We start from the raw sequence: 16,652 nt of genomic DNA on the forward strand, positions 1-16,652 counted from the left end.
ACTTTCACTAACTTCATGTTCCTGTCTCCATCAGAAACTTAAAGTGTGTTTTGTTTGGCTTCCATGCCTAACAGAGTAAACCAAAAACTCTGGGAGAGGAGTTGTCTCTGTCGTCTTCTAAATTGCTTGGTCATTGTGCTTAATTGTGGTGCTGTAGTTTCTCACATGAACTTTTACAAAGAAAACACAAGAAAATCCCACTATGTTAATAGTTTAGTAAACAACTGAAATGAGAATGCTTGTTTCCTCATGGATTATTTCCTGTCTCTGCTGCTGAAGGTATGTTCCGTTCTTTCTAGCACCAGGAATTGAGCCAATGACTGTAAGTGACAATCGGGTGATCTAAAGACATCATATTTCATGCTATGTTCTGTTTCTTACTTTATAGTTACTATAATTACAATGTATTTGGTACTATTATATTTTGCTTTCATAAATAATACATACTGATACAGTTGAACTGTATCAGCTGATCCTGATACAGTTGAACTCCACCATTCCTTAAACTAGCAGTACTCTAACAAAGTCCTGAAAGTCCTGAGTAGCACCGGTAGCAGTTTGTAGCACCATATGGATCCCCTACCCAGGCAGAAGTAATTACCCCTATAACTAAAACTGATGGGAAGAAACTAACCACAACAATTGCTTGTTGTTTGTGTTATAAAGATTTATGGTTTACTTTACATACAGGGTATGTTCATAAAAAGTGTTTAAAACAGTTCACAAATAATTAAACACTGTGGCTTATCTGAGTCAAACAATTCAATGACTTGCATATAACTTAGATCTAATGTCTTTTAACTCTTCTGGAAGTTACTGGAACAGAATCATACAAATTTTGTGTAATGTATGAACTTCGTAAACCATGTCTACAACTTTTTAAATTATTTGTTATAAAATTAACTTTTTGTTAAACAAGGGTGCAACTGTAGTAAGAGATTTCACTTGTACCTGGTCCTAAAATTAACTTATCAACAAAAAAGAGAATCCAGTTACACTGTTTTGAGGACTGAGTATAAGTGACACACGTGCTGCTGTGCATGTCAGTGTGTATGTACGGGTTACGTTCAAGATTTCTTGTATTTTCTTGTATTTTCTTACCACATTCAACCACATATAGTTTGATGATATTCTAAGTTATTACTGTATTATATCTTCAGTGCAATTTAAAGTAGTCTTTTTCAGATTGTGTTCGGAATCAGAATGTTTATTTGGAAGTTATAAAAAATAGCAGCAATATAAATACAGACTAAGTGAAGTTATGACAACATAGAGGGTAACATAAGCATACATGATGAACCCCAGAGTAAAATAATTGCTAGAAGTCTTAATTAAGATCAAACAGGCAGTGTTAATGAAAAATAAAGGCTGATCAGTACGTTAGTTGTCACAGTCTGCCTGATTTAAGCATTTTCAGAGCCATTGAGCTGAAAACATTTTTAGAGCATTATACAATGGAGAGGTCATTGTATCAGACTGAACATTTTGCAGAACAGCACTACTAAGAGATGTGTGATACCTAGATGGCAGACTGGATTAATGTAGTAGACTCACACCCAAATCTCTCCTAGGCCAGGAACAAAAATGAATGTGGATTGTGGGTCATATAACAATGTCTGCTACTCTCCCGTGAACAATCTTTTGTAACAGAAAGTCAGAAAAAAACCAGGAATGCAGTAGGAGAAAGCTTCTCAAATTGTACCTAAAATGCTGAAAGATAATTTAGTTTAATTAGATTAGTGTTTTCTTTTCTTAAGTGGCATTTTTCTTCCTGTTTGTAATATATTTTCCATTGGATTCTGTTTTGCTGTCTTTTTGAAAGTTGAATTTGCTGAGAATGTGTCTGTATTTGAAAAGTTTATTTTACTGTCTGCCAGCATGGCCAAAGAGAATATGCACCCATTTTTGTGCTAGGCTTTAGAGACTACCTTGAGTAGCAGCATATGGAATTAAGATACTGCATTTATTAACAATTAACATGAAAAACCCAGAACCTTTCAATGCTGCACACTTCAGTATCATGACAATACAGTAAGGATTTTTTTGGTGTACAGACTTAAAATGTTTAGTCTTTCCCTTGTTTTGGGAACTATGATTTTTCACTTGACCCATAGTTACATCAGTTCTAGAAGCAGAGGCACACAGATCAATGCAAAAATTAAGAGAAGCAGCTAGGAACAACAACTTATGTTCAAAACCAGTGATGCAGTTGTGCATATGATGGGAGAGGGGGGACAAAAGGCTGTGTAGTAAAAGATGTAGTTCTGCAGATACTTTCTGGTTAAGGCTTGGGTGGAAGATCCATTGCTTGATATTTTGCCCACGCTGTACCACATACTGAAGCAAAACTGCTGTGGGTGTGATCCTGTACTGTCTTGGGAAAAGCCTAGAATAATTCCATAGGTGTTTCCCCTCTCTTCCCTGGTTCTACGTTATATCAGTCATCTTCAGGAAGGAGCAACACGTGAAGCACAGGGCACCCCTCTTGGTGCTGGGGCCCCTCTGCTGAGCTGGGACTTATGGTGATTAAGAGAAAAACTTCAAACACATTTAAATGAACAGGAGAATCCCACCCAATTTTTCCATTATTGTGGTTTTTTACTTGAATGACTTAACTTTCCACCCATTTGTACAAATCAGGCTGTTTGGCCTCGATCGTGCCAGTTACCCGCAGAGGGAACCCCGTTTTTGCTGGAGCTGCCCATCGCTGGGGAGAGGAGCATGCTGGCTGCCCGTGCCTGGCAGTGCCAGCAGCTCCGGCAGGACGCCACCCGCCTCCCCTGTGGTTCACCCTTCGTCCTGGGGGCAAGGCAGGCTGAACACCAAGGCAGGCACTAAGATGCTTGAGAAACATCCCCCTGTAACATCAGGGGAATTTTTCCTATGTTGTTATTCACACTTTGGGCTCTTTATGTAAAAAGCATGTGCACATGAGGTGGCTGCTAAACATCAACTAAAATGAGGCAAAACTTTGCTTCTCGGGAGGTGATAGTGAGGGGAGATGGTAACTCAGACATCTTACTACTTCTATGATAGCAGGATAGTTATGGCCTACGATAGCAGACCGGTTATTTTACTACCAGAAGTTCACTCCATCCAGTTCCAGTATAGGAAATGTGCGTGAGGTGTGTATTTCTAGTTTGTTTCAGAGTCTGTACCGCATCCTCCTAAAGACAATACTGGACAAAGTAATTTTAGGAGTATTTTTCTCTCCCATTTATATGCATTTTTATAGCAACTAAACTATTTAGGAAGGAATTTAGCATGTTTTTGTATTTTTTAGTGTGATTTATATGTTCTGTCTTAAAAGGTTCAGTATTGTCTGAAGAATCAGCTTGCAAAAAAAATAAATCTCATGTATCAACAATGATTCATAAATCATTTGTGTATGTAGATTGATACAGAAGACACCCGCCTAAATACTGCGCTTTCTGAAAAATAAAAATAAACACAGGCAAATAAACATGGATTTGTTTTAGATTACATTCTTAAACAAGCCAAACTATTTATTTGCTGCATTTTTATTTGAATATTTTCTTCAGGTCTAAACAAAAGTTTGTTTAGAAATTTTTTTGTAATTTAATTCTTAGGAATTTTGAAAAATATTAAAATGTAAATGAAAAGTTTCGTTGTGGGTGAGTTACTGCTCTTGACTGAAAAATAATAGTCTTTCATTTCACCAGAAAAAAATCTACATTTTCTGAAATAATGGTTTTCAGGCTTAGGAGATTTCTATGGTGTTCTTCTCCAGCTAAACGTGGAACTGAAATAATTTTTCTACAGCTCCAACTACTTGATGGATACAGTAACTGAAATATTGTGGTCTTACACACAGATACCAGAATAAAATTCTACTTTTTCTTTCACTTTTGTTTCAAAAAGTAGTAATTTTGATCTTTGATTTCTCCCGATATTTTTAGCAGTGCACAACTTCTGTCTTCCCAAGTGATTATAACAATGGCAGATATTCAGTGCCTGTAAGTAAACACTGAAAATCACTGGCTTCATTACACTTCTGGGCCGTTAAATATCTTCTTTCATCTGTCTAATTCCTCTCTTCTCATTGCTTCAGCAATGTGACTCAATCAGCCATGTGTTATCTTTCCCAGATCTTTTCTGAACATAGTGTAGTGTGCAGGAATGCGGTTTGTCAAACGCATTGTGTCTGAAATCCTTTGTTGGGAGAAATGGAGAGAAAGAGATTATAAAATGCCGCAAAACCTTCAATAAAGCTGTTCCCAGGTTTCTTGTATCTGTTCAGCCAAACAGAACATTCATACCTCACTTCGATGTATAGGATGGTATAGAGTAGTATACAGTATGTATTGTATCTTCGAACAGCATCTGTTGTCCAGGCTGCAGTTTACAGAGTATAACTTGTGCTTTGGCAAGTTTTTAGACTCATCAAAGCCAACACAGAGGGGAATTTAGAAGAAAGAAATATATCTGTTGTCTATAATGTTGGGGTTCATATTTGGTGAGATTTAAGACCCTGCTATTTTTTGTAGGAGGTGAGCAAAAATACCCACTCAGACTGGTGCTGTGTGTTTCTCATTGCTCTGCTATTATAAACCTTTCTGAGGTAAAGTCGAGCAGTGCAAATAACTTTTGAAGCTGTTAGCTTCTGTCAACCGAGGGAATCTCTGGCTGACTTCCTATAGCATTTCCTCCTCAGAATTTCGTACACAAAGTTTCTTAGTAGCTGTCTTTTACGCTATTTTGTGTTCAGTTAAGAACTTCTATATGCAGAGAAACATCTGCTAAATTCATCATAAAGCCTTGGCACTTGGTTTCAAGGCTTTGATAGTGCAAGACCAGGCTCACCTTGAAGGCCGTGTGTGTAGATGCCACGGGTGGCAGGTACGTTCATGTAGTTTCTGGAAGAATGAAAAGGGAGGGCAGCGATCGTTTTCACCTATGGAAGCAAAAACTTTGCAACAGCCCTGAAAAAAACATCTATTTACAGTACGTTATCACTGTAAGTTTAAGTTGAACGTTTTACACTGGAGTTGTTTTGAGAAATTAGTGTAGAGTAGGTAGGAGTAGCCATGTTACGAAGTGACCAACAAGCTGCCCAGTCCACACTGATGTGTGCACCAGTGTTTTGGGGTATAGATGCTGTTTTCATGGTAGTGAGCTGAGTTACGCTGTGAATTCTCTGTCAGTGTACCCTGACATAATTTGTCTCTCCTTTCCAGGTCAGATATCCAAGGGGAAGTCTTGGAAGTCTTTGTAATGCAAATCTAGCTAGCCTTCGTTCACATAAGGAATGCTAGATACTGACCCATAAGGACTGAGTTCAGGATTTCCGTGAATATGTGGGATTTGAATTAACTCACTAATGAAAGCCTCCAAGAGCATCAGGCGCATTCAATATCTAAATTGCTTACATGGTTTAGAAAGCTAAAATTGGCTCAGGGATGATTAAGAGAAAGCTGGTTGATACTGCTCGTTGGCAAAAACATTAACAGGAATCCACCATGGCACTTGGATGTTTGTTGAACAGCTGGTATGTTTTGTTTAATATATTCAAAGGGAAAAGTGTCAGTAGGTTTGTTGGAGATGGGCTGTGCTTATGGTGGATGACATGTAATTGAGATGTGTATTAGTGAAGAAGTGAAATAGCGAAGAAGCAGATCCAAGCAAAAAAGCTTGGATATAATCTTTGGTAGATTTTGTGTGTTAGAAAATACACAGCACATTAAAGGCAAATAAAAATGTGCCAGACAGTAACAACCATTAAATTTATACAAGGAAAAAATAACAGTGAGTTCAGTTATTCAAGTCTGATAATCACCTGTGGGACAGACAACTTCCTGGAGTGTCCTTTAAATCCATGATATTTTCACAAAAGATTAGAATGTGGGTATGGAATAGGGAAATCACTAGTCCTGGGTTTCTACATGCAGCAGAGACACCCTATATTCCACAGTAGTACTTGTTGTGTTTGCCCCAGAGGAGATTTGTCCTTTATTACACTGTTTTGTTGATTGTATACCTCTTTTCAGCTGCATTCTTCTGCCTTACGGAACACAGTCCTGATGCAAATAAAAATTGCAATTAAAGTTACTGGCAGACTGGATGTGTATCATTAGTTTGTAGCTTTATTTCAGTACTAATGTTTTCCATTTTTCTTTCTTGTTTTTACAGAGGGTATGAACTGTATGAACAAAGATCATGGGTGTGCACACATCTGCCGGGAGACGCCCAAAGGTGGGGTAGCCTGTGAATGTAGGCCTGGCTTTGAACTTGCCAAAAACCAGAAGGACTGCAAATGTAGGTAGATGAAGATTAAATTTCAAATGCCACAAAATGTCTTATTTTCATCATTGTTATTATTTTCCAGAAGCCAAGAAATCAACTTTGTTTGGCCAAAGGTGATTTGTAATTTTAGTAATGTATTTTTTGCGGTAGAAGGTGTATTTGGGAATGGATAAGAGGGATTGAGTAGCAGAATGTTGGCAGTGACTCTGTTAGCAAAATGGTAACAACTTTTCTACCTTTCTATGAACGCAGAAATGTGAGGGATCAGTTTAATCCAGGCTTACCTTGTAAAGCAAAACAAATAAAGCATAGAGGGTTCTGGCTTGGAATATTTTGCAAGGTCCACAATGATAGATGCATTGATAATTCTACTAATAGATTTAATGATAAACCTACCAGAGCTATCAATTTAAGAGGGTGAATTCCTCTTTTCTAAAGGCTAGATATAAATGTCTGCTCTAGTCCTGATTCCACTGCATGCAGTCTACTTCTCTTGTTATTACCTGGAAAACATGCAGTTGTGTCATATATACAGTTCAAACAAAATCCCTGACTGATGTATTCTTGAAGCTAGGATGCTGAAGATACAGATACTCATTAGCCCACAAAATTGAAAATTGTTCTGTACGGGTTAAAATAATCGACCCTCTGTAACTGAGCGCTGTCATCTGAAAGCTTCCGAATTGCATGGGCATCTTTCTGATGGCTTCAGTGAGTGTAAGGTGTGATTCCAATAGCTTGCTTTCCTACTTGGTAGCTTTGTGAGAGACAAACAAAAAGCAAATGCAATAAAATTACATTAAACATGTTATGTGCTTTGCACAGGGCCAGTATTTTTATGATAGTCTTTCTTCCACTTCACCTTTTTTCTTCCTGCAATCTCCACTGCGTAAATATGCTTAGGTTGTATTAGTTTGCAAGTACAAAGTCAAAGAATCACCTTTTAGTATCATAAAGAAATGCCACAGGATACTGTACAGCCTGACTGCTCCTCAGTGTTAGAGGGTGCCCAGGGCCAAAGGCAAAAAGCACAGAGAAAATTTGCCTTTATGGTAATTTTCATTCTCAATGTTTATTAGAAGTGAACATTGCATGTTGTTAATTGCAGTGCAACATAGCTACATTGGTAAAGTGGGAGAGGATGTTTATTTATGTTGTTTAGTATTTGTTTCCACAAATGTGTACATTCCTTAAGAATTCCATTACTCTTTTTCTTAGTGAGATGGTGACAGGAGGATTACAGCCTTTTCTGGAGCAATATTTCTAAATGCCTCAGGGTTTAATAGAGTGAAAAACTTTGATTTATTCTGTGCCCTGTGGTTGTCAAATTGTAGTTGGAAGTATAATGAACTTCTGCTGACAGACCTCTAAGTAGGGACGCTGAGTTTTCCAAGGTTGCAGTTTGCTGCAGAGTGCACCGGCCCCTAAACCCACAGTACATCCCGCAAATATGTTCCATAGTCTTACTTAAAATAACTCTATTTCTAGCCTTTACAAACACAAAGAAGTATAATGCTGTAGCCAGATAGCCTGGCTATAAAATACAATAATTGTGAGATTACAGCAGGCTATTTATAAAGGCCTGGTTCTGAAACCAAATCTTGACTCTTAAAAAAACTTTTTAACAGCTAGCCATTTCAGTGGAATTGGCTTAAATCTTGAGCTGCAACTTTGCAAGTACTGAATACAACTGGGTTGAAGAGCTGGAAAAAAGATGCTTGTCAGCCTGGACTAGGTCTGTAGCCTTGTATACCAGGGACTGGTAGGATCAGATATACCCCTAGTATATCCCTCTCAATTATTCTGATTTATCATAGTCCCTCCAGGAGACTGTGCCTTTCAGAGTTTTTCAGAGCTTGCTTCTCTGGTTTTTTATGTGAACAAGTGACAGAGAACCAGTACTTCGTGAGGTGAATTTTTTATCTTCCAGTTTGCAAATGCAGGGGGTTGGACTTGATGATCCTTAGGGATCCCTTCCAGCTCAAGATCTCCTATGATTCTATGAATCAGAATACTGTGAGAGGTTTTCGGATGTATTGGCCCAAGCCCACTAGTAAAGAGACAAGTGTTCCTCAAAGGAAAAAAAGATGTTAAAATAAGTTAGCATAAAAAATTGGAGAGAGGCTCCCTGCTTTTTATGTATGCATTATGAGGTTGTCATTACATCCTAATTACATGATTACGTATCACCTGATCATACCATCACTGCTAATAAGGCAGTCACACTTTTTTCATTCAGCATATATGATGGTCAGTGCTCGTTAAACAGGCTTTTGGTCAATAGCTTCCTTTCCATAATTCAGTGTCATGCCTTTCCTGCTGCACAGTATTTAAACCCTATTGTGAACATAAAATTTTTAATTTCCTCATGGGTTTTCCCATGATAGTCGTTACTATAATATGGAAGTGCTTTGTAGGCATTGTTAATGTATTTTCAGAATATTCTTGTCAAGTTTAAAAGTACTGGTTTGCCTATCTTACAGATGAGGAATGAATATAAAGATGTTAACGTCAAAGACATTTAGTAGAGATAGGTGATTAACAGGAAACACCCAGAACCCAGCTCAGCATTTACAGCATTTTAGTATGATCAAAGCCAGGCTCCCAGTAGTTCCAGCTGTAGTTGCAAATGCCACGGAGAAAGGTATATATCAGTAACCTGTAATAGATATGATTCAGGTGGCTTGCCAAGCCCTAAGTAGGAATTCCATGACAGAGGCAGAAATAGATTAGAGATTTTAAGGCTCTATTCACTGTCTGAACAAGACCGTCTTTTCTTGACAGTCTCTTTCTGATTTACTACTCACTCTGCAGCAAATGAAACAAGATTCTCCAGCTGTTTCCAGGAGCCTGACTTTGCCCAGCTCCCCTGTGCACTGAATAAGACAGGAGTGTTTTCTGCATTTGTCATTAAAGATGGTTATCATGATACAATAAGTCTATGTATCAGAAGTCTGGTATTTGGTGGCCTTTGAGTGCTTAATATTGCAGCCTTAATGGTTTCTTATTGTAAATTTTAAACATGCAAGTTCTCAGTTACCAAAAATAAATATAAAAATCTTTCCCACCATGCTAGGAAAACACAGAAGCATTGAGGCTGGATGGGATCTCAAGAGGTCATCTAGGAATACAACAAGCAGAATCATAGAGATCCATGCATAATTCCTCAGAAGGACTGCATCCTTTAGATCCAAAGCAGCAGTAAACAACCATCTTCTGTTTACACAAACCATTAGAAGAAGATTATGTTTCGTCAGTGATTTTCATAGATACTTGCTGGAGAAGCAGAAAAAAGAGACATAGGAATAGTGAATTCAGTTCTAGATTATAGTGGGGAAACATGGGATATGACCTCCTGTTTCTGTATCTGTATCCATGATAGATTTTAAGTTCCTGCCTCTGAGCATGATTGCATTAGAAATTTTTGATAAACTGAAGATTTTTCCCCAAATATAAGCAAACCAAGGCATTTTTTTTAATCTCATTTTTAGTTGGATCAGTTTAGCTGGAACTTGAAAAAGTAAGAGGAAACCGAAAGCAGATGCCCATACCTGCAGGTTGCAACCTAGAAGAGTTATAAACAAGTAAAAGATGAACCTTTTAATGAAAAATGCTGGGTAACCTTAATTACAGCTATTTCTGTCTGCCCCCTCTGATAATGATTTAAGTGAGCAGGAGGGCTAGTGCTAAGTAATTCTAAAAATCATGTCTAGTATGTTTACAGTAAAATGCTGTTGTAACTATGCCAAGTGGCAGCTTTTCAGCTCCCGCTGATAATGTTCTCATGCAACTATTTGCTAGCAATACAAAGATCTCCAGAATGTTAAAAATGTAAGGCTATACTAAAATAAATAATGCAAGCAATGTTGCATGCACAGCTTCATCACATAGAGATGCCCATATATTTATATAAATTATATATTTAATGGCCAATTTAGTTAAAAAACAGTGCAATTTTTGATTTATCTAGAATTACAGTGTGCTGGTTTGAACTGTTGCAGAAAGCCATGCTACAAAACCAAAAGATCTGGCTTGTTGCAAATTCTGTGGCATCTGAGCCATAGTATATATACTTCAATCCACATGCAGACAACATCAGGACATAGTTGTTTAGGAGATTTTTTGAGTTAGTGGGTACTAAATGTTAGATTTAATAATTGGCCATATGTTTTCAAAGACTCCTTGTCATGGGCATGTCAGATGGAATAAACCAGAAAAAGGATTATGTGAAATTTCAGAGAAGCTCTAAAAACAGGATTTAGGCTTTGTTCTGGTATTGTCAATCTGCTGGGCATTTTAGCAAGGAACATTAGTATCATTCCTTAGTGGAATATGTACATTACAATCCCTTTTGTTCTTTAAGATGTCGTTCCTATTCCAGACAGTTGTTTTTTGTCTTTCATCATAAAAATGCCATTTCAAGACTAGTACATATATTTCTATGGATGTAAGCACGGGCTTACCTGCAAAGCTGTGTCTCAGGAATGTTTAGCTCAGCCCAGCCAAACTGAATAGATGATGCTCCCTGCAGCATAGGCAGGTGGCCAGTTTGGAAGATTACGCCACGCTGCCAGGCTGCAGGCCCTGAAAGGTGGCTGGCCAGTTCAAGAGCATGAGCATTATAGTCAGCAGAAAGAATTAATCTTGTTTGAAGACACTTTGAAGCACCAGTGTCAGGGCTTTGGCTCAGGATGCCCCATAGCCCTTTGCTTATAATAGAAACAGGGTTGGGAGAACAGTCTGGTAACTTGGCCACCAGCATTTAGACACCTCACATAGATGATTAGCATCTTTGTAAGGCTTGTGTGCTGTTTCTTCGCATGTTTGTAGCCGACGTGAGCAAAGCCGTCTTTATGAGATGCTGGGTTTAGCCAGTTGTACAGGGTATTTCTCCCACTATCGGAAAGGGCCCAGCGTTTTGGTTACTCTTGAGATATACACAAATGCTGAAGCAGTGTCAGAAGCAATGGTGTTACTCTGGTTTTAAATCTGCTATGTGTGGATAAGTATATCTGAGCTCCTACAGATATGTGTATATTCTCCTTTGGTAAAAACAAAAAAATATTTACTTTTTTCCATCTCTTTTATTGTAACATGATGTATAGCATTTGAAGGTGATCTGTGTCTGTCATAATTTACCATTTGGCCTCTTTTTGTTTGCCTCTTCAATGTCACAGACTCTGAATGCACACAGTCTTTTGCATAGCTGTATAGCCCAAAATTTATCAGAAATAGTTTTTTGAGATTTCTCATTAATTTTGTTTTAATGCTTTCTGACAAAAATGGAGTAGATCTGGATGTCCCTTTGCTTTTAAATAATTTTGCTTTTCTTCCTCTAAACAAGAGAAACTTCTCAGTGTCACTGGTACAGAATTAAGGCCAGAAGAAAATTGATATGACATATTTTACAACTGGATTTTTGTACCAATTTCACCTGCAGAGCTGTCAAGCTCCAGAATTTTTTCCCCAAGTCTTAAAATAAATAAATAAATAAATTGTAGTCTAGACAGGAATTCAAATCCTTCAAAAACATGATTTACTAATATTTATAAGAGACAGGAAGAGGAAATTACCTACATCTGTGTTCATTGACTGGGCAGAACAGGAACAGTGACTTTAGTACGTAGGGAAACTATGAAAGAAGTGTGTGATTCTGCAGGATTCACTATAAGCCCCATCAGTCTAGTGCGATTTTTCATGGACAAATAAGAGTAAGGAAAAGTCCCTTATATTACATGAATCAGAGCAACTGTGTGACAATATTTTCATCTCTGCCAGCAAAGGCTTTCAGCAAGGAATGCCAAAAATAACCACTGTAGTCAAGTTGTTTAAAATGCATACTTTTTTGCTGGTTGCATTTCAAAATCCCCAATAAAAATACTGTTGGACAGAAATGTATTTAAACATCTGGCATAAACAACACCTTTAAGTTAACTTGTGATGGCACTGCAGTCCAACAAGAATAGAAACATTGAATGAACCTCCACGTAGTTCAGGAGGCATATGGGGTCAAGAAGGAGGTGAGGATAGGTAGATGGAAATTACTTTATCCTGGATTAGCTCTGCCAGCATGCACCCGATAGGGTGGATATTGCAAGCAACTGCCTTCTATACCACTTATTATCCTTGCTTGATCACATCCCAGACACAGCTGGCCAGAAGAGAGGTCATGTTTACAGTCAGGCTGCAACCAGCTGATTCAGACAACCTCTGTCTGTTCCTCTAGCTCTCAGCTAAGATGCAAAACAGTATTTAATCTACCTCCAGATTAACCAAGAAGTTACTGTTGCACACATAATGTGGCAGAGAGAGGGAGAGAAGAGAAAGATTAACCCCCAAAAATTGCAAATTAAAGCATGGGCAAAAAGAAGAGACATGAGGAAGGACAGGCGTAGTGTTGAGCAAGGAAATGATTTTTTCGGCATGACTGCATTGAAAAGGTGGGAGGTTTAAGAATGGAGAATTGACATAAAATCTTAATTTGTTTGTTTTGCATCAAAAATAAAGCTAAAATGTTATTGTGTATTGAAGGAAATGAAATGTTGCTTCCATTTGATGCAAAGCAGAAAGATTTGCTTCATCTATTTTCTCACAAAAAGAAATTAGTAGTTAAGTCATAGAACTGGAGAAGCAGAAAAAACACCTGAGGGTACTTGTTGCTTAGGGGGCTTTTTAAATGTAATTCCTTGGAAGCTTAGGATTCTTATGACTTGGGGTATGTGAGTTCAACTCCTTCCTCTGCCTGGTGGGACTGAACCCACAATTCCCATTGTCCAGCCTAGTGTCCAGACTGTCAAACTGCAATAAAGGAACGTGGATCAGGCTGCTGTCCATCTTTCTCATTGACACTCTTTTCAATTGAATGGAGCAGCAATATTCCTGGGAGGAGAGGTGGGAATCCAAGCAGGTCCCCTTCTCAGAGGCTGTTCTTAGCACTAAGCCACAAGACTATTCCTTCTCTATCTCTGGACAACACAAGATTTTATTCAAAGTGTACGAAGTGAAGGACCAAGGATGCTTGCACATGTAGTGGCCTCTGGTCTGTGCTCACTTGGGAGATGGACAATTCCTGTTGTGATCTTTGCTAGACTTCAGGGACTGTGTCTGTAAACTTGTGGATCCCACGCTGGCAGGATTTTTTAATGGGAATTCTGTTGGTTATGCTGTGGTGGGTCTCCCCCGGATGATTTTCTTAGAACTGTTCCATTTCAAGCTAAATACTTGAGTAATTACTGAGAGTGGCATGATTGTTCAGCACTGGGACACTCACACCAGAGGTAGGATATTGCAGTTCTAGTTACTGTGACTGAAAATTCCAGTCTACTCCCTTTTAAGAAGCTGCATTAAAGCAGAGTCACTGAGGTCAGTGGGAAATTATGAGTTTAGCACTACTGGATTAGATAGAACCTCAGTTTAGATTTAGATACATAATTTTAAAATCCTGTTAACCAGTATCTTGGGTTTACTGTATATTGCAGTTTGCTACCCTGGGTCTTTTATAAACTTATCTAGGAAAATTCTGCTAAGAACAATGTGAGGAAGTTCTTTCTGATTAGTCAGAGTCAGTATTTAAATTACTGTAACATTTCAAAACATTGAAGTCCTCTGAAACAATGAATATGATGTATGTAACTGAACAGTGATGGTATATTGGATTTCCCCTGTACCTGCCAGTATGTATATACCAATAATAATACTAGTCCAAATTACCTATATATAAAGACAGAAAATTGAATTCAGAATTCAGTCAGATCAAAATTGTGTTATTCAGCATCAAGCTGTGTGACTGCAAAGGATTAAATGGAACAGGGATGTAGGAGAGGCATTGTTAATGGTGCTAGCCAGCTTAATATTTAAAAACTGGTGTGTCCTAATAGTCAGAAATTAAATCCATCATGTGACAAAGGAAGGTGAATCTGATCTATTAATTCATGTAAAATTCAAACCTCTACCTGTCATGAAAATGTTTGTTTTAATATATGTTTAGTATTTTTTTCACTGGAGGACATTTTAATTGCTAAAAAACATTTTGCACTGTATGCTTGGAAGTGAAAGCTAACATCTCCAGTGTTTCCTTCCCAGTTGAGGCCAGCACACTACAGGGCCGTAACAGCCATGTATTTTTTGTTTCATAGAAGAAAAGAAAAAAAAAGTGGTTCCTGTTTTATTTTTAAACATTCTTCTATTCTAGGAGGACCAGTACTTGAAATACTAGATTTCAAGACTTATATGGTTCTATTCTTGCTGTGTGGTCTCTGCTTCCTCCATTTAGAAAATAAAAGGGAAGGAAAAGAGCAATGCTGTCTATAGACTTGAAAATATATGTCTGTATTAGTAGACTGATCATTTCTTCATGCCATATATATCACAGACATGAAGCATGTAACTTTTACAAAGAGGTGGAATTGGCTAGCTACTCATACTAAGATTATGAATACAAATAGACTGGGGAAAGAGTAGCACATGCTTCTTTGCTTCTTTCTCTTTTTTTCTTCACTGCATGGATTGACAGTAGGGCATGAGACAGTAGCGTGGCTAAGATAAGGGGGGGGGGGGGGGTGGTGGTGCAGAAAGAACAAGAAATGCCAGTAACTGCGAATACAAATATTGCATTGCCTTATGTCGTGGTATGTACTGCTCTTCTGTGTTCTGAAAGGCCCTCAAGACTAATTGGTTTCATTGTCATTTTATTTATATATATATATATACACATTCATTTGGGGCTTAACTAGTAACCTGTAACTATGGGAATGGAGGCTGCCAACACACCTGTGATGACACAGATACTGGTCCTGTGTGTGGTTGTCATCAGAAGTATGCCCTACATTCAGATGGCCGAACCTGCATTGGTAAGTACTTCTCTGCAGTGCATTTTATTTTGTACTCTTCATAGAATATATATGTGCACATATGTACGTGTGTATGTGTGTGTGTGTGTGTGTTTGTATCTCACAGGCATTTAGCACCATTGCTGAGAGAACTGTGTAACAGCAGTTCCTGGCCATACTAGCTAAGGTCACACTATACAGAGAGAAGCATTTGTGCATGTTTTGTCAAAACATTTGTTAATGAAGTATCCCTTTGTTACTCCTTTGTAACTTTTATTTCTTTTCATAACTCTAATGATTTTCAAAGTTAAAAGGTGTAGAACATTCATAATCACGAATGAAAGTTCAGCTCTTCCGTTCACTTTGTATGAGTCAAGACTTCCTTGCGTAAGCAAGGTGAGGAAAATGATCCTCTTTTCTAAGCTGTTATCAGGGAAAATTAATCATCATGATGTGCTTTCTTCCCTGTTGTATGTTTTATGATTCTAAAAGTTACAGCGGTTGTAGTAAATAAGCTTTTACTCAGAATATCAGTGGGCTAAAGCTGTTCAAGAGATGGAGCATCTTGGGAGATGCTATGCAAACATTTATGATTATAAAATATATTGTTTGCTTAACGCCATTTCTTTCAACTCTGCTTTAAAAAAAATAAGTATATTTTTACATATTGCAAGTTAAAATTTGGAAATTCTAACTCACAGATCAGAACCTAAAATCCATAAGTATTGTGGTCAAGTTGACTCCTTTTGTTTGTTTAATTTCAAATTCTTACAAATTCCTAGTAATTTCCTGAGGTTAAAAAAGAATGGACACACATTTATCATCTTTTCTTTCCTTTATCAATACTGCAAGACAGAGCACTTGAAAGCCATGGAAATCGATCAGATATCTTTAGTGATCCCTTGGTCAGATCCATGGCATAAATCTCCGTGGCTGCCCAGAGCCTCACTCACTTCTGATGGGTTTCATTGCACAGATTGTGGTAGGGTGAGGGTTACGCTGGCAGGGGCGGAGCTGAACAAGGTTCAGCACTGGACTCTGCCTCACTCTGTACGTGAGCTGTGTCTCAGCTTCCAGGATCTCTCAGCAAGTACTTTTGATTAACACAGAGGGCTCCATCGTATAGTCGTCCCTCTGTTTAAATAACCCTCCCTGAAGCCTGTGGCAGTTCCAGATGCAAAGAATTTGCAAGAGCAAGGACCTTGAGGTTTTATTGAATGGATAACTGATTTTCTGTTTATTAGTGTTCACTAATATCCTTGGATTGATGTTTTATTTATAGTCCAGCATGTAAAAATAATTTTAAAAGTTGTGTACATTGCACCTGTTTTTTACATTTTTTTTCCCCATTTTTGTAATATAATACATACAACTCCATGTTAAATTCCTTGGTCTTGTGATGTAAGTCACATATTACTGCCTGTGCTGATTTTCTTCCCTCTAAGTAGTTCTTTCTCTTAGAATACTTTTAAATATATTTTTTTTTCACATTTTTGTTCCTGCTTTCTGGTGATGGTTCCTGATTGCCTGTCTTGTCTGATAACTGACGTTCATTAATTA

The 16,652-nt window shown here is 37.9% G+C and overlaps 1 protein-coding gene across 4 annotated transcripts in view; it reads left to right on the forward strand.

Annotated features, from left to right (window-relative positions):
- SCUBE1 (signal peptide, CUB domain and EGF like domain containing 1) overlaps window positions 1-16,652 on the forward strand; it is a 218,104-nt gene that overhangs the window by 102,984 nt on the left and 98,468 nt on the right. For all 4 annotated transcript variants that reach the window (XM_055712142.1, XM_055712143.1, XM_055712144.1 and 1 more), the window contains exons 5-6: window positions 6,151-6,276; window positions 14,997-15,113. In XM_055712142.1, coding sequence (XP_055568117.1) covers window positions 6,151-6,276; window positions 14,997-15,113 — 243 coding nt within the window. The remainder of the gene's footprint in view (window positions 1-6,150; window positions 6,277-14,996; window positions 15,114-16,652) is intronic.

The sequence above is a fragment of the Falco cherrug genome, chromosome 5, assembly GCF_023634085.1.
Source record: "Falco cherrug isolate bFalChe1 chromosome 5, bFalChe1.pri, whole genome shotgun sequence".
NCBI classification, from domain to species: Eukaryota; Metazoa; Chordata; class Aves; order Falconiformes; family Falconidae; genus Falco; species Falco cherrug.